Source organism: Vicugna pacos, chromosome 4 (genome assembly GCF_048564905.1).
Source record: "Vicugna pacos chromosome 4, VicPac4, whole genome shotgun sequence".
NCBI lineage: Eukaryota > Metazoa > Chordata > Mammalia > Artiodactyla > Camelidae > Vicugna > Vicugna pacos.
In genome coordinates this window covers 1,533,307-1,560,958 of record NC_132990.1, presented here as the reverse complement: position 1 = coordinate 1,560,958, position 27,652 = coordinate 1,533,307, and the positions used below count along the sequence as shown (strand labels likewise).

At 42.9% G+C, this 27,652-nt stretch overlaps 1 protein-coding gene and 1 non-coding gene across 12 annotated transcripts in view; both read right to left on the bottom strand.

Annotated features, from left to right (window-relative positions):
• Positions 1 to 10,048: 10,048 nt before the first annotated feature.
• LOC140695949 (uncharacterized) overlaps positions 10,049 to 27,652 on the bottom strand; it is a 54,045-nt gene continuing 36,441 nt past the window's right edge. For 7 of the 11 annotated variants that reach the window (XM_072959066.1, XM_072959071.1, XM_072959072.1 and 4 more), the window contains 3 exons: positions 24,777 to 24,903; positions 24,145 to 24,240; positions 10,049 to 11,788 (listed from right to left, as the gene is read on the bottom strand). In XM_072959066.1, the coding sequence (XP_072815167.1) occupies positions 10,242 to 11,788; positions 24,145 to 24,240; positions 24,777 to 24,903 (1,770 nt within the window). In that variant the 3' untranslated portion in view covers positions 10,049 to 10,241. The remainder of the gene's footprint in view (positions 11,789 to 24,144; positions 24,241 to 24,776; positions 24,904 to 27,652) is intronic. The other 4 variants (XM_072959067.1, XM_072959068.1, XM_072959069.1 and 1 more) reach the window with 4 other exon arrangements.
• LOC140696235 (U2 spliceosomal RNA) lies at positions 20,820 to 21,002 on the bottom strand. The gene has a single exon (XR_012072392.1). It is a non-coding gene; the product is annotated as a U2 spliceosomal RNA (small nuclear RNA).

The window sequence follows — 27,652 nt, the reverse complement described above, 5'->3', positions numbered from 1 at the left end:
ATATAAATGAAACTACAAAGAGAATTAAAAAGCCAAAGGTTGATTATTTGCAAGTCTTAAAAGTGCTAAACTCCAGGCCTGAAACTGTAAAATTCCTAGAAGGAAACAGGGAAAAAGCTTCAAGACGTTGGAATGGGCAATAATTTATTTGCTATAACAACAAAAGCACAAGCAAGAAAAGCGAAGTCAAGTGAGACAACATTAAACTTTCAAACTTCTGTGCGACAAAGGGGAAAAAAAGAGTAAAAAGGCAATCTATAGAATGAAAGAAAATAGATGCAAATCATATGTTGGATAAAAGGTTAGTATTCAGAATATATAAAGAATTCCAGCTTACTAACAAAAATAAGTTGACTGAAAAAATGGAAAAGGTCTAGAACAAACATTTCTGCAAAGAAAGGGTTCAATGATCAACAGCATATGAAAAGATCATAAATATCACAGATCAGGGAAATGCAAATCAGTACCTCCACGTATTAGAAAGGCCATTACAAAAAATTAAAATTTTAGAGGTTGAGCCCAAAGATCAGGAGAGAATGAACAAATTTTTATCCTTATGAGCCTTAGATGTATGACACAAACTTGAAAAATAGAACACCTACTTTTAAATTTTCATTAAAACCTTGAAAGTTAAAGAACACCTAGTTTCAGAGTAAAAGTTAACTTAATCCTCTCCCACACCACTTCCCTCTCTTAAAAAAAGATAAGAATTCAACTACCTAACGTGCAAGATAGCTAAGGAAACAAAACATGACGGTGAACAGAAACACGCTGCCTACACAGAACTGCTGGTCTCAGACCAGTACTTCTCCCCGTCTTTGTTCTGCCAGCACTCCCAAGCCCTGAGAACACAGCAACGTGAATACACGAAGAGAGAAACAAGGCAGGACAGTGCAGAAACGAACACCAGGAAGACAGAAAGGCCCTGAAAGGGTGCAGAGGAATTTGACTCAGGACCCCTGGGCAGGAACGTACCCCTTCAAGAATAGACCTGGCTTCCCAGGAAACCATCTGTAGCTCTGTGCCCCAGAGAGGGGATATTACTGTGGCACAAGTTATCAAGGATGGGCAAAACAATGCACCCTCCCTCCATGGTGAGCAAAGATGACACCAAGAGAGCACAATAAGGAAGTGGTATCCATCTGAGGCAGGGCTGCCAAGCCCCTAGAAATGCTCTCCGCCCTGACAGGCAGTCCCCCCTCTGGATTTCTAAGGGAGTATAGAGTGCTCTCAGGACAAACCTGGTACAAAAGCGGCAGCTTCAGCCTCAGTATTCTCTCCCAGGCCAGACAACAGGTTGGAAAGCCCTAAGCCAAAGGTAGCGAGGGAGCCATTAACCTCCACCTCCACCCACCCCCTCTCGCGCCCAGCGAGGGCCCACCCGGGAAGCGCCGCGAGCAACGCCCCAGCCCGAGCGGCCCGGCCGCGCCCGATGCCCCGGCGCGCGGATGGCGGCACAGCCCGCCCGGAGTCGGGGTTGCGGCCAGGCTCCGGGTTGGGGTCGCGGGGACCGGGCCGACGCCGCAGCTGTGCCAGGCGAGGCCGGGCGGGGGCCCGCGCGGGCGGGCGCGGCCGGCACGCGGGGCGCGGACACTCACCCCTCGACGCCACGAGAGCCCTCCCCGAGGTGGCAGGTTGCTGCAGCGCGGCCTCCCGTCGCACACCTGCCCGCGGGGCACCTCGGGGCGCGCGCCCGCCCCCGCCGCCAAGTTGTCTCCCGGGACGCCGCCGCCGCCACCGCGCAGGGCACCAAGCTCCGCGGCCGCTGCCCGGCCAGCGCCGCGCCTCCCGGAGGCGCCGCCCCGCTGCCGCTGCAGCCGCCGCCGCTGCCGGAGGGAGCAGGACGGGCCCCGCTCGGGAGGTCCGGCGAAACCGCCGTCCGCTCGACCAACGGCAGCCTGCCTGCCTGCCTGCCCGTTCGGCGTGCGGACGGAGGGGCGTGGCCGAGGAGGGCGCCGGGGCGGAGCCTGACATGGGGGTCCCCTGCCTACCGGGGTCCAATGCTCCACTCCCACCGACACCCTCTCGCGCCCCGCCCCCGCCCGAGGCCCCGGCGCGCGGATGGCGGGACAGCCCGCCCGGAGTCGGGATCGCGGCGAGGCGCCGGGTTGGGGTCGCGGGGCCGGGGCCGACGCCGCAGCTGTGACAGCCGAGACGGGCGGAGGCGGGCGCGGCCGACACGCGGGGCGCGGACACTCACCACTGGACGCCGTGGGAGCCCTCGCCGAGGTGGCAGGTTGCTGCAGCGCGGCCCGGTGTCGCACACCTGCCCGCGGAGCACCTCGGGGCGCGCGCCCGCCCCCGCCGCCATGTCGTCTCCCGAGCCGCCGCAGCCGCCGCAGCCGCCGCCGCCGCCGCCGCCGCCGCCGCCGCCGCGCTGGGCACCAAGCTCCGCGGCCGCCGCCTGGCCAGCTCCGCGCCTTTTGGAGGCATCGCGCCGCTGCCGCTGCAGCCGCCGCCGCTGCTGCCGGAGGGAGCAGGACGGGCCCCGCTCGGGAGGTCCGGCGGAGCCGCCGTCCGCTCGACCAACTGCAGCCTGTCTGCCAGCCTGACCCTTCGGCGGGCGGAGGGAGGGGCGTGGCCGAGGAGGGCGCCGGGGCGTGGCCGGGCAGCGCACGCGCACGGATCGATCGTATCAAGCATGCCACAGTGATGAGGCATGTTGAATCACAGACTTAAACGTAAAATGTGAAACTATAATAAAACTCTTAGAAAATAATTCGTCAATGTTTTTTCACATATAACACCAAAAGCACAACCGTGGAAGAAGAAATCTGGTAAGTTGGATTGTGTTCAGATTAAAAACTTCTCTTCTGTAAAAGATTCTGGTAAAATAAGTCAAGCCATAAACGGAGAAAATTCATGAGGGAAAAAAAATGACAAAGTGAAAAAGAGGAACATAATCATAATCATAGTTCAAAAAACATACTATAACTCTCAGTAAATGAAAAAGCAAGTTGCCAGTAAAGTAAGGAAGCAGAATATTTAAAAAACACTATCAGGCAGTATTGATCAATTGACGTTTACAGAACACTAAACTCCACAAGTGCAGAAGGGGCACACAGTATATTACCCAAGGTAAACAAAATTCTAAGACATAAAATAAATCACCAATTTCAAAGGACTAAAATTTTAAAAGAATATGTTCTTTGCCCCAGATGGCATTAAACTGGAAATCAGTAACAGTGAACTATCTGGAAGACTTCCGTAACTAAAAATCACACAAGAGTCGTCTAAAGTAGACACGGATGAAAGAAAAAGTTCCAAGGGACGTTCACAAATATTTTGAACTGAGTAACTCCAATAAACACAGTATCTTGAACCATATCACAACTAAATTTATGATTTGGTTAGTATTACAAGTGTATAGTGTCTTGTGTCCCCTATCAAATTCATACGTTAAAAGTCCTAACCTCCAGCGCCTTAGAATGTGATTTTATTCTTAGCTAGGGTCTTCAATGAGATAATTAAGTTAAAATGGTACTACTAGGTACTACTAAGGTGAGTCTTAATCCCATATAACTGGTATCCTCTAAGAGGAAATCTGAACACAGACCAGGCCAGGGCGAAGACCATGAAAACACAGGGAGAAGAGAGACATTTACAACCCAAAGAAGGGCCTCAGAAGAAATCAACACTGCCAACACTTTGATCTTTAACTTCTAGCTCCAGAATTGAGAGAAAATTAATTTTTGTAGTTAAAACCACCCAGTCAGTGGTGCTTTATTATGGCAGTCCTAGCAAACAAATACAGAAGCTTAAAGCAGTTCTTAAAACAAAAACTTTAAATGAATGCACTAGAAAGGAAACATTTTAAAAACAAACACAGATCTCACCTTAAGAAATTAGAAAATTTTAAACAAGAAAAAATAAGGGGGAAAAATCAACGAAATATAAATGAAACTACAAAGAGAATTAAAAAGCCAAAGGTTGATTATTTGCAAGTCTTAAAAGTGCTAAACTCCAGGCCTGAAACTGTAAAATTCCTAGAAGGAAACAGGGAAAAAGCTTCAAGACGTTGGAATGGGCAATAATTTATTTGCTATAACAACAAAAGCACAAGCAAGAAAAGCGAAGTCAAGTGAGACAACATTAAACTTTCAAACTTCTGTGCGACAAAGGGGAAAAAAAGAGTAAAAAGGCAATCTATAGAATGAAAGAAAATAGATGCAAATCATATGTTGGATAAAAGGTTAGTATTCAGAATATATAAAGAATTCCAGCTTACTAACAAAAATAAGTTGACTGAAAAAATGGAAAAGGTCTAGAACAAACATTTCTGCAAAGAAAGGGTTCAATGATCAACAGCATATGAAAAGATCATAAATATCACAGATCAGGGAAATGCAAATCAGTACCTCCACGTATTAGAAAGGCCATTACAAAAAATTAAAATTTTAGAGGTTGAGCCCAAAGATCAGGAGAGAATGAACAAATTTTTATCCTTATGAGCCTTAGATGTATGACACAAACTTGAAAAATAGAACACCTACTTTTAAATTTTCATTAAAACCTTGAAAGTTAAAGAACACCTAGTTTCAGAGTAAAAGTTAACTTAATCCTCTCCCACACCACTTCCCTCTCTTAAAAAAAGATAAGAATTCAACTACCTAACGTGCAAGATAGCTAAGGAAACAAAACATGACGGTGAACAGAAACACGCTGCCTACACAGAACTGCTGGTCTCAGACCAGTACTTCTCCCCGTCTTTGTTCTGCCAGCACTCCCAAGCCCTGAGAACACAGCAACGTGAATACACGAAGAGAGAAACAAGGCAGGACAGTGCAGAAACGAACACCAGGAAGACAGAAAGGCCCTGAAAGGGTGCAGAGGAATTTGACTCAGGACCCCTGGGCAGGAACGTACCCCTTCAAGAATAGACCTGGCTTCCCAGGAAACCATCTGTAGCTCTGTGCCCCAGAGAGGGGATATTACTGTGGCACAAGTTATCAAGGATGGGCAAAACAATGCACCCTCCCTCCATGGTGAGCAAAGATGACACCAAGAGAGCACAATAAGGAAGTGGTATCCATCTGAGGCAGGGCTGCCAAGCCCCTAGAAATGCTCTCCGCCCTGACAGGCAGTCCCCCCTCTGGATTTCTAAGGGAGTATAGAGTGCTCTCAGGACAAACCTGGTACAAAAGCGGCAGCTTCAGCCTCAGTATTCTCTCCCAGGCCAGACAACAGGTTGGAAAGCCCTAAGCCAAAGGTAGCGAGGGAGCCATTAACCTCCACCTCCACCCACCCCCTCTCGCGCCCAGCGAGGGCCCACCCGGGAAGCGCCGCGAGCAACGCCCCAGCCCGAGCGGCCCGGCCGCGCCCGATGCCCCGGCGCGCGGATGGCGGCACAGCCCGCCCGGAGTCGGGGTTGCGGCCAGGCTCCGGGTTGGGGTCGCGGGGACCGGGCCGACGCCGCAGCTGTGCCAGGCGAGGCCGGGCGGGGGCCCGCGCGGGCGGGCGCGGCCGGCACGCGGGGCGCGGACACTCACCCCTCGACGCCACGAGAGCCCTCCCCGAGGTGGCAGGTTGCTGCAGCGCGGCCTCCCGTCGCACACCTGCCCGCGGGGCACCTCGGGGCGCGCGCCCGCCCCCGCCGCCAAGTTGTCTCCCGGGACGCCGCCGCCGCCACCGCGCAGGGCACCAAGCTCCGCGGCCGCTGCCCGGCCAGCGCCGCGCCTCCCGGAGGCGCCGCCCCGCTGCCGCTGCAGCCGCCGCCGCTGCCGGAGGGAGCAGGACGGGCCCCGCTCGGGAGGTCCGGCGAAACCGCCGTCCGCTCGACCAACGGCAGCCTGCCTGCCTGCCTGCCCGTTCGGCGTGCGGACGGAGGGGCGTGGCCGAGGAGGGCGCCGGGGCGGAGCCTGACATGGGGGTCCCCTGCCTACCGGGGTCCAATGCTCCACTCCCACCGACACCCTCTCGCGCCCCGCCCCCGCCCGAGGCCCCGGCGCGCGGATGGCGGGACAGCCCGCCCGGAGTCGGGATCGCGGCGAGGCGCCGGGTTGGGGTCGCGGGGCCGGGGCCGACGCCGCAGCTGTGACAGCCGAGACGGGCGGAGGCGGGCGCGGCCGACACGCGGGGCGCGGACACTCACCACTGGACGCCGTGGGAGCCCTCGCCGAGGTGGCAGGTTGCTGCAGCGCGGCCCGGTGTCGCACACCTGCCCGCGGAGCACCTCGGGGCGCGCGCCCGCCCCCGCCGCCATGTCGTCTCCCGAGCCGCCGCAGCCGCCGCCGCCGCCGCCGCCGCCGCCGCCGCCGCCGCCGCCGCGCTGGGCACCAAGCTCCGCGGCCGCCGCCTGGCCAGCTCCGCGCCTTTTGGAGGCATCGCGCCGCTGCCGCTGCAGCCGCCGCCGCTGCTGCCGGAGGGAGCAGGACGGGCCCCGCTCGGGAGGTCCGGCGGAGCCGCCGTCCGCTCGACCAACTGCAGCCTGTCTGCCAGCCTGACCCTTCGGCGGGCGGAGGGAGGGGCGTGGCCGAGGAGGGCGCCGGGGCGTGGCCGGGCAGCGCACGCGCATGGATCGATTGTACCAAGTATGCCAGTGAGGGATGTTGAGGGTAGGAGAGTATATATGTGTGGGTGGGAGGGTTATGTGCGAAATCTGTATTTTCTGCTCATTTCTGCTGTGATCCTGAAACTGCTCTAAAGAAATAAAGTCTATTAAAAGAAACTTGAAATAAAAAGCGTAGGTACTCCAGATCCTTGGCCCTGACTAGAGGAGTAGGGAGGGTGTGCCTGCAGGCCCCGAATCCTTGGGCTTGCTAGCAACAGATTCCTTTAGTTTTCTTTCATCTGAAAACATGTTCATTTTACTTCATTACTGGAGGATACTCCTACTAGATATACAATCTGCAGTTGAGTTTTTTTAGCACTTGAAGAAAAATGTTGTGCCATCTCCTTGTGAGCTGTATTATTTCATACGAGATATCTTCTGTCATCTAAATTGCTGTATTCCCTCTATCTCCTGTGGGCAATGCTTTCAAGATCTTTCTGTCTTTAGTTTTTATCAATTTAATTATGATGTCTTAGTGTGGACTTCTTAGGATTTACTTGATAGCAGTTTAGCTTCTTGAATCTGCACACTTTTATCTTTTGCTAAAAATGGGAAGTTTTCTGCTATTACATCTTTAAATATTTTTTCAATCCCACTGTTTCTTTCTGGGACTCTGATAACATAAATGTTAGCTTTTTTGCCCTTGTCCCGGAGGTTCTTATTTTCCCCCCAGGCTGTCTACTCTCTTGTTGTTCAGATTTGCTAAGTTCTGTTGACCTGTTCTCAATTCTCGATTCCATTTTCTGTCATATCTACCATACCACTGACTTTATCCAATGAGTTTCAAAATTTCTATTTTAAAGCTCTGTAATTTGCATCCTATTATTTGTATAACTTCTGCTTTTTGTTAAAATCTTGTACTGTTTCCTTTGTTTCAAGAGAACTTGTAATTGCTTGAAGCATTTTCACAATTGTTGCTTTAATATCCCATCTCAGTATTGGTGTCAGTTGACTGTCTTTACTAATTTGTGATTTCCTGGTTCTTGGTACAGTGGTTAATTTTCCATTGTATCCTGAACTGGTGCTGCTGGGCTCAGCAGGATTTCTTTCTGTTCCATCCTGGGAGGAATGAGCCTGTATGGGCTGCCTTTTGATAGTTTCGGAGCCAGGAAATACTGGGCCACTTTCTTCTGTAGGATGGGGGAATGTAAGAAGCACTGTCACTATGCTGTCCTTCTAGTCACAAGGTCCATTCTCCTCTTCCTAGGAGTATGAGCTGCACTTACCAATTACTTAGGTATGCATAGAGAAAAATGGTTGAGAGTATAGTGGAGAAACCTGTCTAACACCATCTTTTCTGAGTGACCAGGGTTAGCATCACCAGGAATAAATCATGTTGGTATCATGTACCCCTTGATATGGTACAATCATGACACTTCATTTCTGTGGTATTCTTCCTAAAATTCCATGATGTGAGTCTACTGAGAAAACTTCAGACAATCCTAAATTGAAGAGCATTCAACAAAATACCTGTAAAAGACAGACTGTGAAACTATCACAGATTGGAGGAGACTAAAGACATATGATGACTAAATGCAGTGTCAGATTCTCGATTGGATCCTAGATCAGAAAAAAAGGACAACATTGGAAAACCTGAATATAATATACATTTTCTAGCAGTGATGTCCTAATATTAATTTCTTACCTTTAATAAGGGTAACATGATTATGTAAGATGTTAGTATTAGGAGAAAAAAATGAAGTTATCAGTTTCCACTGGCATTCTACTGTAAATAGTAGACTTCATTTACTTATGTATTTATTATTGTTATGGGCTTGTGAGATTCTCTTTTTATTTCCCTTCCCAGTGGTTTAAGGCATTAGTGTACTTAGTTTGGTGGTAAAATTGTCCCAGATTTGGCCAGTGGGAGGGAATCCCTTCAAACTCACTCTGTCTTTCTGGATCCGGAATCATCTCAGACTTACCCTATCCTAACCCTGGAAGCAGCCAGTAATCCAAGAAGCCAGGGTTTCCACTAGTGGGAAACGGCATTAGAGGCTAAAATCTGGATGCTAGATGTGCTCACTGCTACTGGAGCATTCTTGCTTCTTGGTCTTTTCAGCAGACAGAGGTAGAAAATGCATGTGTGTATACATACATATGCATACAAATATGTACACAAGCATGCATGGACACATAAACATATACAGACACACAGTACAAATCTTATGAATCTGAAGTTCACACCAATACTTCCAAATCCTGCTCATCCTTATGGGATTCTTCCTTGCTTTGTCCCATTCCACATTTGTATGACTTTCCTTCCATGGTGACAATCCTGGCTCCCAACAACACAGACACATGAATTCATTTGCTCAATCCTAAAATGCATAAAAATAGTTTCAAAACTGCTTTACCATCCTGCTATGAGAAACAAATCTACTGAAGAGTGTAGGATTTGTTTGTAATTCTTACACGTACATACATCCTCAGTCTGCCCAAGGCTGAGGATACAAAGACTGTGTTCATTATTTTTCCTTCTTTCTTACACAAGTAACAAACTACATGCTTTTAGCACTTTGCTTTTTTCACTTAACAGCATTTCCTCCGTAATGTTTCATTAGTATTTTCTTCCTCAGTCTTTTGCTCAGATGTAGTTTACTCCATTGTGTGTATGCTCCAGCGTATACAGTTTTCTGTACTTGAACATCAAGCAGTTTTCAGTATTTTGCAAATATAAATAATGCTGTGAAAAATAACCATGTGCATGTGGGTATCCATAAAACTGCAAGTGATTTTTCAGGATAGATTCTTAGATGTGTGCTTGCTGTGTCAATAGATATGTGTATACAGTTTAAAAATTGCCAAATTCTCCTCTAAAAGGTCTCTACCATTCTGCATTCCCACCAACAATGTATGAAAATGCTTGTTGCCTCATATCCTCACTAATACAGTGTACTGACAGGCTTTTGAGTTTTTGTCAAGGTGATGAGTGAGAAATGGTATCCCAGTACAGTTGTAATTTTCCTTTCTCTTATCATCAGTGAAGCTGAATATCTTTTCATTAGTTTATACCTCTTTTGGTAAACTGATCATGTCTTTTGTCCATTGTTCTATAGGACATCTGGTATCTTCCCCTTGATTTTTAATACTTCTTATAAAGTGGGTATATTAACCCTTCAACTTGGAAAGAAGCTGATTTATATGTTGATATACTTTCCTTCCAATTACTTGTCTTTTGGTATCACTTATGGTATTTTTCACCATGTAAATTTAAAAAAAATTTTGTACACTAAACTTTATTTTTTATTGCCTCTAGATTTTAAGCCAGCAAAGTATCTGGACCTGGGGAAAATTATCTTGTAGAGACCATTCAGTGCCCAAGGTAAGGGGACACAGCCAAGTCACAGATTGGGTATTTACAAGGCTCTGGAGATTACAGAAAGTGAGAAACTATGGTCTAGAACAAAATATACAGTGATTCTCTCTTGTCTCCCTAGAGGTTGAATACCTTGGGGTTCTTGACAGATGAGCGAATGAGGTACACAACTAGGTGTGCAAGTTTGTAAAGAAGCAGTTTATTAAAACAAAAGTCCATACAGAGGATTGCTGCTAAGAAAGTAAATGATAGACCAACTGTCTAATAAACACTGAAAGAAAAAGCAAAATTTTTTTTCTCTATTTCAGGAAAGCAGAACATTACCTAGTGATTTCTGCCATCTTCACACTCACAGGGAAAGGAAAGGCAATGTCAGAATAGCTCTTGTGCCAGGAGGTAATGGCCAGACTTGGTCCTCCGATGTCTCTGGAGGTGAGACTTCTGGCTAAAGCCGCGGCCGCACTCCCGGCACACGTATGGCTTCTCTCCCGAATGGGTCGGCTGGTGTCTGATCAGGGCTGACTTGAAGCCAAAGCCACGTCCACACTCTTCACACACACATGGCTTTTCTCCTGAGTATGTCCTCTGGTCAGAAGTGAGGTGGGTCTTCTGACCAAGTCTTTGCTCACAGGCTTTATACACCTCAGCCTCCTCTCCTGAGTGTGTCCTCTGGTGTCTGGTGAGGAGTGACTTGAAGCCAAAAGTACGTCCACACTCAGAGCACAGGTAAGGCCTCGCCCCTGTGTGCGTCCTCTGATGTCTGATGAGGGTGACCTTCTGACCAAAGCCACGCCCACACTCAGGGCACACATAAGGCTTCTCCCCTGTGTGTGTCCTCTGGTGGCCCATGAGGGAGACTTTCTGGCTAAAGCCACGCCCACACTCAGAGCACAGGTAAGGCTTCTCCCCAGTGTGTGTCCTCTGGTGTCTGATGAGGGTGACCTTCTGGCAAAACCTGTGCCCACACTCAGCACAGACATAAGGCTTCTCCCCAGAGTGTGTGACCTGATGACTGATGAGCAGTGACTGTTGCCTGAAGCCACGCCCACACTCCAGGCACAGGAAGGGCCTCTCACCTGAATGTGAGCTACGGTGTTGGAGGAGTGATGCCTTCTGGCAAAAGCCTCTTCCACACTCTGGACACACAAAGGGCTTCTCCTCCAAGTGTGTCCTCTGGTGTAGGATGAGGGCAATCTTCTGGCGAAAGCTTCGCCCACACTCCTGACATAAAAAGGGTCTCTCCCCAGAGTGTATCCTCTTATGGTTCGTTAGGGAGGACGTGTACCTGAAGTGCCGCCCACACTCCCTGCACGTGTAGGGCTTCTCCCCTGAGTGTTTCCTCTGGTGTATGGTTAGAGAGGACTTCCGGCCAAAGCCTTGTCCACACTCTTGACAACTATATGGCTTCTCCCCTGTGTGGGTTCTTTGGTGCTTGATGAGGTCTGACCTCTGGCAGAAGCTTCTGCCACATTCAGGACACACATGATGCTTCGGGAGAGTAACGAGGCTTGACTCCAGGCTAAGTCCTAGTCTGAATTTTTCACATATGACTGCTCCAGATTCTGAGATGTCTGCCTCTGTCAACACTGTGTCTGCCTCCTCAGGGCACATGCCCCGCTCTATTCCTCCACCACTGTTGCATTCCTGGTCTACTGTCTGACCTTGAGATGGGATTAAGAATGCTCTCGAAGTCCTGCTCAGCTGCAGCCTCCCAAATACAGTGCCAGAGCTTTCTCTCTCACCATCTTCTGCTTTGTCATTCAAGCAGCTTGGAGCTTCGAAGAAGAAGTGGCTTGCTGCACATGCATCTGGGAAGATCTGAGGGGAGTGACTGCATAGAACATGTTGACTGAGGAACTCTGGACTGGAAAAAGTCAACGGGCAGGAGAGACAGGACTGGAATTCTGTTCTTGGTTCTGCTGGAGAAAAAGTCTAAATCAGATTCACCACAGGTACCTTGTGGACGGTAACATTTGTCCAGCAGTCACTCCTCAGATGCTCACAGAACAAAGATTTTCAGCAGACGTACCTTCCATCCCATGGTGACACGTTAATGCATATCCTTTTATAACACATCAAACCCACAAGTGAGCCAGCTCTAAATATCAGCCTGGCTTAAACATTTCAAGAAAGCATCGCAGGCAGCTCTAGCCCTGTAAATCATCGCCATTACAGTTACACATTTCCCCAGCAAAATTATCTTACAAGCCACAGTCATTAACACTGAGGCAAACAATATCAATAAACATATGCTTTTCTTGAGAGTTAAAACTACGTAACTTCCTACAAATTTCCTTGGGGACTGTTCCTGCAAGAAAGACTTAAGTCAAAAAAGGGAGTCTCTCCACCTAGAGGCCCCAAGATGAAGGCAGTAGGGAGGACAGGTTAGAGACCAACGTGGGAACTGAACTGAAGGTGCTTCCTCTCCTAAACAAGGGTTTCCTAGAGGGTTACGCGCTGGGTTCTCTCTCATGGTGTGTGGACTTGGCAGTGAAACACAGAGACATAGTCTAGGCCTGCAACTCCTTAAAGGATTCTGGCTCTTGGTGACCCCAATCAGTTCTAGACCTGCTTTTCTCAGTGTTTCAAAAACTGTTGTAAAAGGAAATTCTTCCACCTAAAATAGCTCAGGGAGATATCAAACTTGTTTGCCTTGTTCCATTTCACTTACTTCTGTCCACCTGAAGCTGCCGGAAAATACCATGAACCTTAAATAAACTCAGTACACTAGGCTTTCCAGACTCACCCGATACTTTCTTCACCAACCAAAACAGAGATGTATTTTATGAACTACCAACAACATGGGTCAGCAAACTACAGCCAGCCGTTTTGCAGATGAAGGTCTACTGGACCACAGCCACACTCAGTCTTTACGTAGTGTCCATGGCAGCTTTCACACACAATGGCAAAGTTGAGTACTTGCAACAAAGAACACAAAGGCCACAAAGCCTAAAATATTTACTATGTGAACCTTTACAGATTACTGATTCCACCTGGTCTCAGATGCTAGCTTTCAATACTGACAAGAACAGCCACCATGCAATCCCTTCCTAACACTTCAACCCCCTACGTTCCCTCCTCAGTGAACTGCTTATTAAACGTAGTTCCCTTCCCCTCTCCACTCTCTGTATGGGTGTGCCTGTGTTGCTACATCTAGAGGTTCCTGTGAAATGGCCTTGGTAAGTATTCATAAGTGCTGACCCTACTGGACTTCCACTGTGAAAGTGAACATCCCTTCAGTCTTGGTGTGCAGTTCCAGCCATCAGGCACCCACCATGGTTGCTTTCTCATCAGCCAGTGTACTCTAGTGTAGCTCAGTGAACTATCAGTTTATTTTGTGGAGTTAGGCTGTCCACATTTTCAAAACTCACGGGCAGGTATGTAAGGTTCCGGCCCCCAGCTTCCAATAAATACATTGTTGTAATTCTGGAGTTCTGACAGCTGAGCTTGCAGTACTGCACTATTGTCTACTTGTCTGGGATTTGATGGGGAGAGAAAGGCAGCCACTGCCTTCTCCTTGGCTTGTCTGTGTTCCTGCTGGGTCACAAAGTGGTAAACTGCGTATCGTTGTAGGTGTGCCATTCAGAGTCTTCTGTGTTCAATGTGGTGGCTGATTCAGAAACAGTTAATGCTGCTCTTCTGGGAGTCACACCCTCTAAGAAGAGCACTGAGCATCATTTTTGTGCCTAACTAGTAATGTGTCAAATTTTAACTAAAAATGACAAGAATTACAATGTCCACTTTGGGAAACCCTAATCCTTAACATGGTTTTAAATATACAGAAGTTGCTCAATAAAAGGAGAAATAAAAAATAAAATTTTATCAAGGTAATGCTTTTCAGTTAATCATAAAAATTTACATGATGTATTCAAATTACTCAGTTTATAAACTATTTTACAATCTACAGCTGCTCTTGTGCCAACTGATTTTTCAGACCAGTAATTACTTCAGTAATTGGACATGAACTCAAATGTTCCAAAAGAAACTTTAGAAAAAGAAAATCATGTCTAATGGCTCCTTAAAGAAATTTTTCCTTCTGCAGCTGCAACTGTGAGGAAAAAAAGTACAGCAACGAGTTAAATGAATGGCCGTAGACACTGAATTGATTACCAGAGAAGAAAGAATGCTGTGCATTCCCTGCTTTTAAACAATTTAAAGAATTTTGAAACTTCAACCAAACATGTATAAAGAAGACATTTTCAGCATTAATCAGAATTAATCCCTGGAAATTGAACATTTTTCATAATATATTGTCTCAGTGATTTTTAGACAATAAAAAATAAATGTTATACAAAACATTACTAGCGAGGGAAGGGGGTGGGAAGGGATAAATTGGAAGTTTGAGATTTGCAGATACTATCTACTATATATAAAATAGATAAACAACAAGTTTCTACTGGATAGCACAGGGAACTATATTCAATATCTTGCAGAAGAATATGAAAACAAGTATATGTATGTACATGTATGACTGAAACATTAAGCTATACACCAGAAATTGACACAACACTGTAAACTGACTATACTCCAATTAAAAAAAATATATTAGCATATGTGAGTTACTTTTATGTACCAACTTTACTGGCCACAGGATGCCCAAACGTTTAGCCAAATATGATTCTGGGTATTTCTCTGAGGATGTTTTTGGAAGACTTTAGCATTTAAATGGAAAGACTAAGTAAAGCAGGTTGCTCTTCCTAATGTGGGTGGCCCTCATCCAATCAGTTGAAGGCCTGAATACTGTGAAAGACTGACCCTCTCCCAAATAAGAGGGAACACTTCCACCCTACCTTCAAGCTGTGACAGGAGAGGGTGAGGATAGGGGAGGGGGATGGGACTTGTTTGTTTGTTCTTCCTATCAACATTGAACTAAAACATTAATTTTTCCAGGCTGCTGAGTCTGCTAGCCTTTGGACTGGAACTATACCATAGGCTCTCCTAAGTCTTCTTCTTGTCGACCATGGATCTCGGGGCTTCTCAGCCTCCATGAACATATGAGCCAATTCTTTATAATACACCTCACATTCTTGTCTGTGTGTGTGTATATACGTACACATCCTATTGGTTCTGTTACCCAATAACCATAATGCTGATTTTGATACCAAGAAGTGGGATGCTGCTATAATAAATATCTAGAATTGTGGAGTGGCTTTGGAACTAGGTGGTGGAGGCTGTTATGAGTTTTGAGGTGCATACTAGAAAAAGCCTAACTTTACAAAAAGGGACAGTTGCTAAAAATATAGATATTAACTGTGATTTTGGTGAGAACTCAAAGGAGGAGAGTTGGACGGAAAGCTTCCATCTTATTAGAGGGTACATAAATATGAAGTGACTAGTATCCAACAGTATGCATTTTCTAATGTTGAGCTTTGCATATGTAAAATAAATTCCACTGGGCACATGGCGTGTAATTATTTTTAAACAAGGTTAGATTCAGTTTGGAATGTTTTTATAACTTGTATAGGTTTGTAGATCTACTACCAACTTAATTACTTTCATAAATACAGTATTTCTCAGTTTGTTCTATCCTGTGTCAGCAGTTTTTTCCAAAAATTTATCCATTTCATATAAGGTGTTCAATCTGTTAGTATAAACTTGTTCATGATATCCTTAGTATTTTTTTAAAGTCTGAAGTGTGCTGGTAACTTCTGTCTCATTCCTGATTGATTATTAATGTCTTCTTTCTCTTTTTCTTGATTAGTCTACGTAGCAATATATAATTCCGTTGATTTTTTCAGACAATCAGCATTTGGCTTAGCACATCTTTCTGTTGCTATATTTCATAGATTCCTGCTCTTATTTTCATTATTCCCTTCCTTTTACTCACTTTGTATTTATTTTGCTCCTCTTTTTCTAGCTTCTTAAGGCAAAACCTTAACTCACTGATCACAGACCTTTCTTCTCTCCCACTGTAAGCACTCACAGCTATAGCTATCCCTCTAAGCTCTGCTTTAGCTGCATCTCACAAATTTTTATTTTACTAAAGTGAATTTGAAAACATTTAGGTAGTGGTTTGTAAAACTTGATATTGGTAAGATGTAATTTCTCCCCCAAGTTATATATAGGCACACTAAAATCTCAATAATAAACATGGCCCACATTTTCTTTTCTTCTTTTTTGTTAAATGAGAAGCTGATCCTAAAATTTAAGTGGAAATTCAGAGGACCTAGACTATACAAAGCAATCTTGAAAAAGAAAACAAACGAAGAGAACTTACACTACCTGACTTCAAGGCTTCCTGTGATCCTGCAGTAATACAGACAGTGTGGTCTGGTTTAAGGACAGACACATTAATCAAAGGAACAGAACAGAAAGTGTGAACAGAAAACAGACCCATACATAGGCCATCACTGAATTTTCAACGAAGCAATCCAATGAGGGAAAGGAAAGACTTTTCAACAAATGGTGCTAGAACCACTCTGTATCCATATGAAAAAGAAAAACATTGATTCCTGCCTCAGACTGTACACAAAAGTTAATTCAAGATGGATCATAGATCAAAATATAAAAGCTAAAACCATACAGCACTTAAGAGACATGATAGATTATTTTCATAACAATAAGAATTTAAAAAGAGAAGAAAATTAGACTTCCTCAATGTTAAACATCTCATCAAAAGTTATGTTAAGAAAAGGAACAGAAAAGTTTCAGATAGAGAGGATATTTGCAAAATGTACAAATGACAATGGACTGGTATCCAGGATTAATAAAGAATTCATAAAACTGAATTTTAAAAAATACAAAAGATCTGAATGTATTCACAAAGTAAGTTATAGTAAACATATATAAATACGATTAAAAAGCACATAGAATTGTTCCACATCAGTAACAATCAGGGAGATGGAAACACACATGAAATAACACTACACATCCAACACCAGAGATAAAATGAAAACTGTCAGGGAGGATGCGAGGTGACAGGAACCCTCATACATTTGTTGTTCATGGAAATGAGAAACTGTACAATCACTTTGGGAAAGGTCTAGTCATTTCTTATAAAACTACACATACAGTTACCCTATGACCCAGTGTACTGGGTTGACTATTATCCCACCAAAATTAACGTTGACTTGGAACATATGAATGTGGCCTTATATTTAAATACAGCCTGCAGATGTAATCAAGTTAACATGAGGTTATACCGGATTAGGGTGAACTGTAATTCATTGACTGGTATCCATACAAGGAGAGGGAGATTTGGATACAGAGATACAGAGAAGGAAGAAGGCTATGTGACTACAGGGGCAGGTTGGAGTGATGCAGCTACAAGCCAAAGGTTGATAGCAACCACCGGAAGCTAGAAGAAAGGCAAAGAACAGCTTGGCCTTTAGAACCTCCTTGCAAACAGGTTGATTTTGAACTGGGATAGAATAAATTTCTTTGTTTTAAGCCTCTCAGTTTGTGGTAAATTGTTACATCAACCGAAGGAAACTCATATACCCAGCACATACCCTACGTATTTATCCAAAGAAAACAAAACAAAGGTTTACCAAAAACAAACAAAAAATTAGCATAAGAATGTTGACAGCAGCATTTACAAACTGACTAAACACTGGAAGCTATCAAGGTGTCTAACAAACAGAATGGATAAACAGTTCTATATTCATATGACAGAATGCTATTTAGTATTAAACAAAGAACAGAATACTGATGTATGCAACAATGTGCTTAAAAGCTATACTGAGTGAAAGAAACCTTACATAAAAAAGTATTATTATATGATTCCATTTATGAAAAATTGTACAGCAGGCAAAACTAATCTACTGTGAAATAAAATCAAAACACTGGTACCTCCGATAAAGGCAAGAGTTTACAGGGATGAGCCCCAAGGGTAATGATCTGTATTTTGATAAAGTTTGGGTTATCGAGTTATACCCATTGTTTGAATTCAGAGACTACTACATTTAAGATTTTGTATTTCCTGTAAGTAAACCCCACCTTTAAAGAAAAAATAATCAACTTTCAGTAATGAATGATATACATGCTACCCGTTACTCTAGAAGCCAAACATCTTTCACGGGGCCCACCAAGCTGAGGCGAATTGCCAGGAACTGGCACTTTCCAACTGCAGTGTCTGGAGATGCTCAAGCGGACACCCTGGACCTGAGTCTGTGGGTCCCCGCCCGCTGACCACCCACAGGAGCTGACCCAGGAGACCATCCTTTTCCTCTCTCCACTTGCTAGATTGCCTTTGCCGAGATCACTCAGTGGTCACGTCAGATATTAAGACATACTCACACCCAGCAACTGCTCTGAGGGACAGAGATCATCTGAAGGGAATGAGCAGATGCTAAGGACAAGCCATGAAGACCTCACAAAATGACAGCAATGGCCACCCATGATCAGGGCCTCCTAAGCTCTTAAGCTGCCCATGGGGAGAACACAAGTCTCTTTTCCAAGAAGAGTAAAGCCTTGATAGAGTGCACTTGCTCAGATATGCTCAGCTACCCAGCTCTCTCTGACAGGAACTGCTTGCACTAAACTCCCCACTCATACCAACTGAGACATTGCTAGAAATCTCTCAAGAATGATTCCCACGGCCAAAGCAGGGACAAGGGCAGAGTCAACAAAGAGTACCTGAAGCGCCCCATTCCTGTCTACCATGCACCACAGCTCAGAAATGAGTCTGGAAGCCTCCATTCCAACAAAAGAAAAGGGGAACAGACCCAGCCCCTGTCAGGGCTGTGACGGCCACAGAACAAAAAGGAGGTCCCGCTCAGCAACTAGGGCAGGCTCTGATCGCAACACTGGCCACACCCCAAATTAAAGGGATAACAGGCAACACACACAGAAGAAAGATGGGACAACCATCCATACTGAAAACAGACCTCACAACAAAATTATCAGAGGCTCACAGCTACACAGAAATGCATCCTCTTCAGAAATCTGTCAGAAAGGCCAAAGTAAAAGACGGTGTTAACACCAAATTCTGGAAAGAACGCAGAGAATCTGGATTACTCAAGCACTGCTGGTGGGAATGTAAAATGGCACAGGTGATCTGGAAATGACTATGGCACTTTTTTACAAAACTGAACGTGTATTACCATACGACCCAGCACCATGCACTTTTGGGCATTTATCCCAGAAATGAAACCCCTATCTTCACACAAAAACTTATGCATAAGTGAGCACAGCAGTTTTATTTATATTAGCCACAAACTGTAAACAACCCAAAAGTCTTTCAATGGGTGAATGGTTTAACAAAATGTAGTACACTCATACCATAGACTACAACTCAGCAATAAAAGGAATGAAATATTGATACACATAATGTACCCACAAGATCCATTTGGTGGGTCCCAAGAGAATTATGCTGAATGAGAAAAAGCAATCCCAAAAGGTAACATACAATATTATTTCTTTTATAACATTCTTCAAATGACAAAATGGTAGAGACAGAAGACATTAGTAGTTGCCAGAGGAAGGTGGAGGGAGTGAGGTTGGGGAGGAGTGAGCTATGGCTATAAAAACATAGCACAAGGAATCCTTGTGATGGAACCATCCTGTTTCTTTGAATATACTGGTAGTTATATGAACGTACATGTATAAGTTCCTTAGAACTAAATAAACATACATATACACAACCCTCCTTCACTGCTGGTGGGAATGCAGTTTCGTGCAGCCACTGTGGAAAACAGTATGGAGATTCCTCAAAAGACTATGAATAGACTTACCATATGACCCAGGAAGCCCACTCCTGGGCATATATCCAGAAGGAACCCTACTTCAGGATGACACCTGCACCCCAATGTTCATAGCAGCAGTATTTACAATAGCCAAGACATGGAGACAGCCTAAATGTTCATCAATGGATGACTGGATAAAGAAGATGTGGTCTATTTAAACAATGGAATACTACTCAGCCATAAAAACCGACAACATAACGCCATTTGCAGCAACATGGGTGCTCCTGGAGAATGTCATTCTAAGTGAAGTAAGCCAGAAAGAGAAAGAAAAATACCATATGAGATCGCTCATATGTGGAATCAAAAACAAAAACAAAAACAAAAAACAAACAAAGCATAAATACAAAACAGAAATAGACTCAAAGACATAGAATACAAAATTGTAGTTGCCAAGGGGGTGCAGGGGTGCGAAGGGACAGACTGGGATTTCAAAATTGTAGAATAGATAAACAAGATTATACTGTATAGCACAGGGAAATGTATGCAAGATCTTATTGTAGCTCACAGAGAAAAAAATGTGACAATGAATATATATATATGTTCATGTATAACTGAAAAATTGTGCTCTATACTGGAATTTGACACAACATTGTAAAATGATTAGAAATCAATAAAAAATGTTTAAAAAAACTCAAAAAACATACATATACGCACAAAGTGAAGGTAAAACTGGAGGAATCTGAATAAAGTCAGTGCATTGTATTAACAGAAATACAAGGATGGTTTAACAGGAAAACAATCAATATAATTTACCAAAAGAAAGATTAAAAAAGAAAAACACATATGATCATCTTCACAGATGCCAAAAAACAGCTGACAGAATCCAACACTCATTCCAAATAAAAACTCACTGAACAAGGAATAGAAGGGAAGTTTGTCAAGCTGATAAAGGGCAGGTATAAAACTTACACTTAGGAGGAAAGCATTGCCCATAAGATCAGGAACAAGGAAAGGATGTCCACTCTCACCACTTAAATTCATCATTGCACTGATGTTTTCGCCTGTGCAATGAGGTAAGAAAAAGAAATTAAAGGCACAAAGAATGGAAAGAAGTAAACTACACTGATTCACAAGTAACATAATCATCTATGTAGAAAATATGACAGAATCTACAAAACTACTAGGACTGAGAAGTAGGTTTTGCAAAATTACCACATACAAAGTTCATCATACATAAACTAACTGTATTTCTAAATAATATCAACAAACAACTGAAAACTGAAATTTTAATGTACCTTAAATAGCATCAAAAATATGAAACACAGAAGGGTAAATCTGACAAGATGCGTAAGACCTGTGTACTACAAAATAATGCTGACAGACAGAAATTAAGAAGTCCCATAAAAATGGAGAGACAGATTGCATTCATATGTTGGATGACAGAGTGCTATTAAACTGATAAGAACGGAGACTACACTTGATCTTAGCCAAAAGGCCGAGAAGTGATGAGAATGTTATTTACATGTAAATTCTCCTTGAATTGATGTAGATTCAACTCAGTTCCAATTAAGATCCCGCTGGCATTTTTGTGTCTTGTGTGTGTGTGAAAATTGACAACCTGATTCTAAAATCCATGTGGAAATGCAAAGAATAACTATGTTTTAGAATAAATAAAACAACTTGAAAAAAATGTCACAGGATTTATACTTCTAAGTTCCAGACTTGATTATAAAGCTACAGTAATCAAGACTATGTGGTCTTGGCATCAAGATAGGTAAAGAGAGAAGTTGAAAAAATCAGAGTCCATATAAATACCCATACACAACTAATTTACTACAAAGGTGCATAGGAAATTCAGTAGAGAAAGCGTTGTCTTTTCAAGAATAGTGCTGGAAAATTTGGATATTTTTATGAGAAAAAAAATTGTACTTATATCTAGACCTGGTACCAAGTACAAAAATTTACCCAGAACAGGGTATAAACCTAAATGTAAAGTAAAAATTATAAAACTTCTAAAAGGAAAAAACATATGAAACTCTTTTTGATTTTCATTTTAGGAAATATTTCTTAAATACATCACCAAAAGTTAAATTCATGAGAGAAAAAAACTGAAACTTAGACTTCACCAAAGGTAAGAATTCTCTTTGAAAGACACTATTAAGAGACTAAAAAGCTACACAGAAAATATTCATAAATCAAATATCTGATAATGGACTTCTATACAGAATATATGATGAACTTTCAAAATTCAATAATAAAAGCATAAGAAATCAACTTTTTAAATAGGCCAAGATTTGAGAAGACATTTCACCAAAGAAGATACACAGATGGTAAAATAAGCACATGGAAAGATTCTCAGCATCATCAGTCATCAGGCAAATGCCAAGTAAAACAGAGTAAGGAGCCACTACGCAGCTATGAAAAAGTCTCAAGTTAAAATAGTACTACTAAGTGCTGACAAATACATGGAGCATCTGGAACTCTCATCTACTGCTCATGGGAATGTGACACAGTGCAGCCAGTCTGCAAAACCGTTTGTGAGCTTCATTAATAAATATACACTCTATCGTACAACACAGTCATTCCAGGGCCAGGTATTTATCCAAAAAAAAATGAAAGTATATGTTTACACAAAATTTCTTCATGAATGTTTGGACAGACAACATTTATTTGTATTTGTCAAAACTGGAGACTACTCACATGCCTTTCAGTAGGTGAATGGTTACATAACTGTGATCTCTATACCACTACTCAGCAATTAAAGGAAATAGACTATTGATACATACAACATTAGGGATCAAACTCAAAATAATTATACTGAGTGAAAGAATTCAGTATGTATTCTGTACAATTCAATTTATATGAATTCTAGAATATGCAAACAAATCTATGATAGAAAACAGCTAAGTGGTTGCCTGGGTACAAGAGGAGGGGGAAGACCGGGTGGGGCAGGAGACAGGGATTACAGTGAGCCACAAGGGAACTCTGGGGGTGACAGGTATGTTTGGGATTTGGAACATGGCAGTGGCTTCATGGCTGTGCATGTATGTCAAAACTTACCAACTTTTACACTTTAAATATATGCAGTATATTTTATAATTTGATAACATAACTTACAGCTATCCCTTAAGTATTATACCTTATAATACCTTATACCAGAATAACATTTCCTATTATACCATAATTATCACTTATATAATAGTTCTTTTTTTAAAAAAGAAAAAAACACTTTGCTATAAAGTCCAAGTCTAGATATACAGTTGTATTTAGAAGCAAAAGACAAAACAAAATAAAAAAATAATATGCCAGGAATGTTCACAATAAAACACTGAAAAAAGACAAATCAGGCAAAACTTTATCCTTACCTCCCAACATTCAAATAAAATTAATTCCAATTGGATTAAAGAGATAAATGTTCCCAAAATGGAATCTTTACTAATCAATAACAGAAACAGCTCAAATCAAAAGTAGGGAAATACTCTTAACAGTCAAGTCACAGAAAAGGAAGCACCAGTGGCCAGTCAACACAGGAAAAGATGCTCGTGCTCACTAGGAGGCCAAACCCCTCTGAAATTTCACCACAAACCAAACAGATGGGTGAAAAACATGAAGATGTGGAACAAGAACTCATCCCTGCTGCTGGGAATATAAGACAGCACTGAACAGCCTCAGAACATGATGTGGTCTAACACAATCAGGTTGAAGCCACCCACACCTATGGACCAGTCACTCTGCTCTCCATTATGCGTCTTCAGAGAAACTCTTACATGTGTTTCCAAGGAAGTAACAAGAATACATAGCAACATTATTTAATAGCCAAAAATTGGAAATAACATAAATGTCCAAAACAAGGGAACTGATAATTCAACTACATTAAAATATTCATGTAATTGATTTGTATAAAACAGTTTTTTAAAGTGTAAAGTAAACCTACACATTTTAACATGAATCTCACATAAAGCTGGTGGAAAGGCATGTTCCAGAAGGAGGTATACAATACAACACTATGTGCAGAGAAGTTTACCAACATGCAAAACAACTCTCTATATAGTTGAAAGCACCCCTCAATGAATGAAAAAGGATGAAGGCAGTGATCAGCATGCTAATGCAGAAGTCAGATTCTGAAGGGCGGGGTTCAGCAGGACACAACCAGGGAGGGGACAGGGCTGTCACCTGGTCTTATAACGGTCTATTTCTTAGGCTGAAGGGAAGGAATACTGGCATTCACTGTATAATTCTTCACACCCCATTGTAATCTTAAATAATCTATCATAAAATAAAAGAAACAATTTATGGGAATTTATGAAGTAGAGCCGAGGCACAAAACAGTTACCAGGTTAAGAGCAGAAACTGGACAGTGTCTAGCAGGGGCAGATTTATTCTCAAGTGCTGTGTTGAAGATCAGGCCCAGCCACAAAAGTTCAAGAATGGGAGGCTCCTAGACATGCTGGGAAAGGGATACAAAGTGAGCAGAGTGTGGCTCCCTGGGGGAGGATTCCAGGGAAGCCCCATCGGGGCTGAGCAGGAGAGCACAGAACGGAGGCCTGCAGAGGAGCTTCCTCTCCAGAAGCTCTCAGAGGCTCCTCTTTCTTCACCAGCCAAGCACCTCCCTGCCCTGTCTCCTTGTCTGCCTGCTGCTTCCCACTCACCTAGACAAAGGTCCGGAAGATATTCGCTCTCCTCTCTCCAGGGCTCGTCGCCTTGTTCTAGTTGTGTGATAAGTTTTGGTTTAGGAAAGGCAATTCCTACTCACAGGGAAAAAAACCAAGGTGACCTTGGTTAGCGGTTTAAGAAGCCGTCACAGAACTCAGAGTCATCTGGGGAGTTCAGTAACTCAGAAGTCAGGGCAGGGAAGCACCACGTCGGGGGCAAATGCTGTCTGAATGCTGAGAGCGAGTGTCTAAGGGCAGGAGCGATGAAGCATGGATCTAAAGGCGGTGTACTGAGTCTCCACTGTGCTTGGATGAATACAAACGTTCCCCCATTTGAGGCAAGGTCACCTTGGTGGAGGGCTCAGCTTTGGAAGAGGGCTGGAAATGCAGTGTCAGACACCATACACGTGTGTACACACACATACATACACATACACACACACACACACACACACACACACACACACACACACTTCACTATTTTCAGCTCTATAGAATCCAGACATTCTCTGAGGGTGTAGGAAAAATACTATTTTTCTTTCTGAGCTAAAAGCATGATGGCTGCTATATAAAAATCTTAACATGCAGACAGGCAGAGTGTTCAAGACATGAGACGGATTTCTCCTTACCCAGAGACACCATATGACTGTAGTTCTCCAGCATCACATCCCGATAAAGGATCCTCTGAGCAAGACTCAGCAGCTTCCACTCCTTCTGGGTGAAGGCCACAGCCACATCCCTGAAGCCCATTAATGCCTGTAATACAAACACATCGCTGCTCACCCAGAAGCCATCCATTGCCACTACTCAACTTAACCTAAGCCACTAACCAGGGCCGAGGCAGCAGTAAGGTTCTCATGGGGCACCCACGTGAGATCCATAGATCCTGCTTTCAGCCTGAACCCTGGTGCCCTGTGTTCAAAACACTAATCCTCCTCCCACATTGCTGGTGGGTCTATTCAGGGGTTCTCTGTTCTGTTCTATTGATCTCTGTGTCTATGATGCTGTGAAACACACAGTGTTGAACACTGTGTATATACAGCAGGGCCTGAAATCAGGGAGACTGATTGCTCCTACTTTATTCCTCACTTTAAAGGCTATTTTAGATATTCTAGAGCATGTGCATTTCCATATAAATTTTAGAATAATCTTATCTGTATCTATCAAAAAACCATGCCGGAATTTTGACAAGATTAGCATTAAACCTGTATATTAATCTCGGGGGAACTGACATCTTTACCATGTTGACTCTTCAAATCTACAGACATGATATGTTTCTCAATTTACTGAGATGTTCTTTGATTTCTTTCACCAGCATTTTGTGGTTTTCAGCGTACAAATCCTATATATGTTGTGTTAAACTGACATCTAAGAATTTCTTCTTTTTTTTTCAGTAATTTTAATGGTATTGTATTTTTAGTTCAGTGACCATATGTTCATTGCTGTGATATGAAAATAAATTGTTTGTATATTTATCTTGAATCCTGCAACATGGGTGAAATCACTTATTAGCTCTGGGAGTATTTTTTCCTCTTAGATTCCTTGAGATTTTTCTATATATACAGTCATGGCATTTGCACATAGGGACAGGTTTATTTCTTGCCTTATAACCTATAAGCATTTTATTTCCCATTCTTGCCTTATTGTAGGAGTTCTAACACAACAGTGAAGAGTGGTGAGAGCAGACATCCTTGCCTCGTTCTTGATGAGGAGGAAAGCATTCCATCTCAAAGCACTAAGAATACTGTTCCACAAAGAGACACCATGTCATGCCCACTAGGAAAGCTATTACCAAAGAAAAGGAAAAGAACAAATTTTGGCAGAATATGGAGAAATTGGAACCTTTGTGCATTGCTAGAGGGAAGTAAAATGGTGTAGTTTCTATGGAAAACAGTTCAACAATTACTCAAAGAGTTAAATATACAAAAAAAAAAGTTAAACATTCAATTTTCCATATGATCCAGCAACTTCAATCCTAGGTACATACCCCAAAGAATCGAAAGCATGGACTGAAATAGATACCTGTACACCAATGTCCATAACAGCATTTTTCACAATAGTTCAAAAGTGGAAACAACCCAAATGTCCACCAACAGATAGACTAAAAAAAAATGCAATATGTATATACAACACAATTATATATTACTTAGCCTTAAAAAAGAAGAAAATGCTACATCAGAGATTACTCTTTTTTTAAATTTATTTTGCACTTATTTAAATGTTTTATTGGGGTTTTTTGTTTGTTTGGGGGGAAGTAACTAGGCTTATTTATTTATTTTGATGGAGATACTGGGGATTGAACCTAGGACCTTGGGCATGCTAGGCGAATACTCTACCACTCAGCTATACCCTCCCTCCTCAGAGATTACTCTTGAAAACATTATGCTAAGTGAAAAAAACCAGTGATAAAGGACAAATACTGTTTTAGTCCCCTTACAACAGGTACCTGAAACAGACAATATAGAAACAAAGTAAAACCAAGGTTACCAGGGACTGGAGGGGAGTGGGGAATAGGAAGTTATTGTTTAATGGATAGAGTTATCACTCTGGGAAGATGAAAAAGTTCTGGAAATGGAGAATGGTGATGACTGGACCATGTTGTGAATGTACTTAGTGCCACTGAAGTCAACATTTAAAAATGGGTGAAAATGTTATGTTATGTATATGTTAACAACAACAAAAAATAATGTTACCAATAGTTTTTTTTAGATGTCCCCAATCAAGTAGAAAAATCCCCAAGTTTCTATCATTCTAAAAAATTTTTTCACCACAAATGGCTATTGAATTCTGTCAAAAGCTTGTACTGTATCACCAAATTATATCATGTAGTTTTTCTTCTTCAGCCTGTTAATATGGACAGTACTTTGAGTTTCAAATATGGAACCAGTCTTGCATCCCTGGAGTAAATCATACCTGGTAATGGTGTATAATTGTTTTTATATATTGTTGAATTCATTTTGCTAATAATTTAAGGATTTTTGTGTCTATATTCATGAGAGGTGTTGACCAGTAGTTTTCATTTTTTCTATTGTCTATCTAGTTTTATTATTAGCATCATACCTGTTCCATAAAGTGAATTGGAAAGTCCTCACTCCTATTTTAAGAAATCAAAGTCTTCTTTAAAAATGTGGCAGAATTTCATAGCAACATCACCGGGCCTATAGATTGTCTCTGTGGGGGGGTTTAAATTGCAAATTGGACTTTGGCCTGTTCAAATTATTCCATAATGGCTGAATTAAAGTAGCTTTTGTTCTTCAAGCAATCAGTCCCTTTTAATCTAAGCAGTCAAATTTATAGGTGGATATTCTCTGATGGCTACAGATGATGTGGTAATATCCCTTGTTTCATTCCTGATACCAGTAATTTGTGTCTACTCTGTCCCTCCAGTCTTGCTGAAGGTTTCTCAGTTTTATTGTTTTCTCAGAATCAGCTCTTTATTTCACTGACTTTTCTGTTCTTTTTATTTTCAATTTTATTGTTTCTGTCTTTATTATGCCCTTCCATT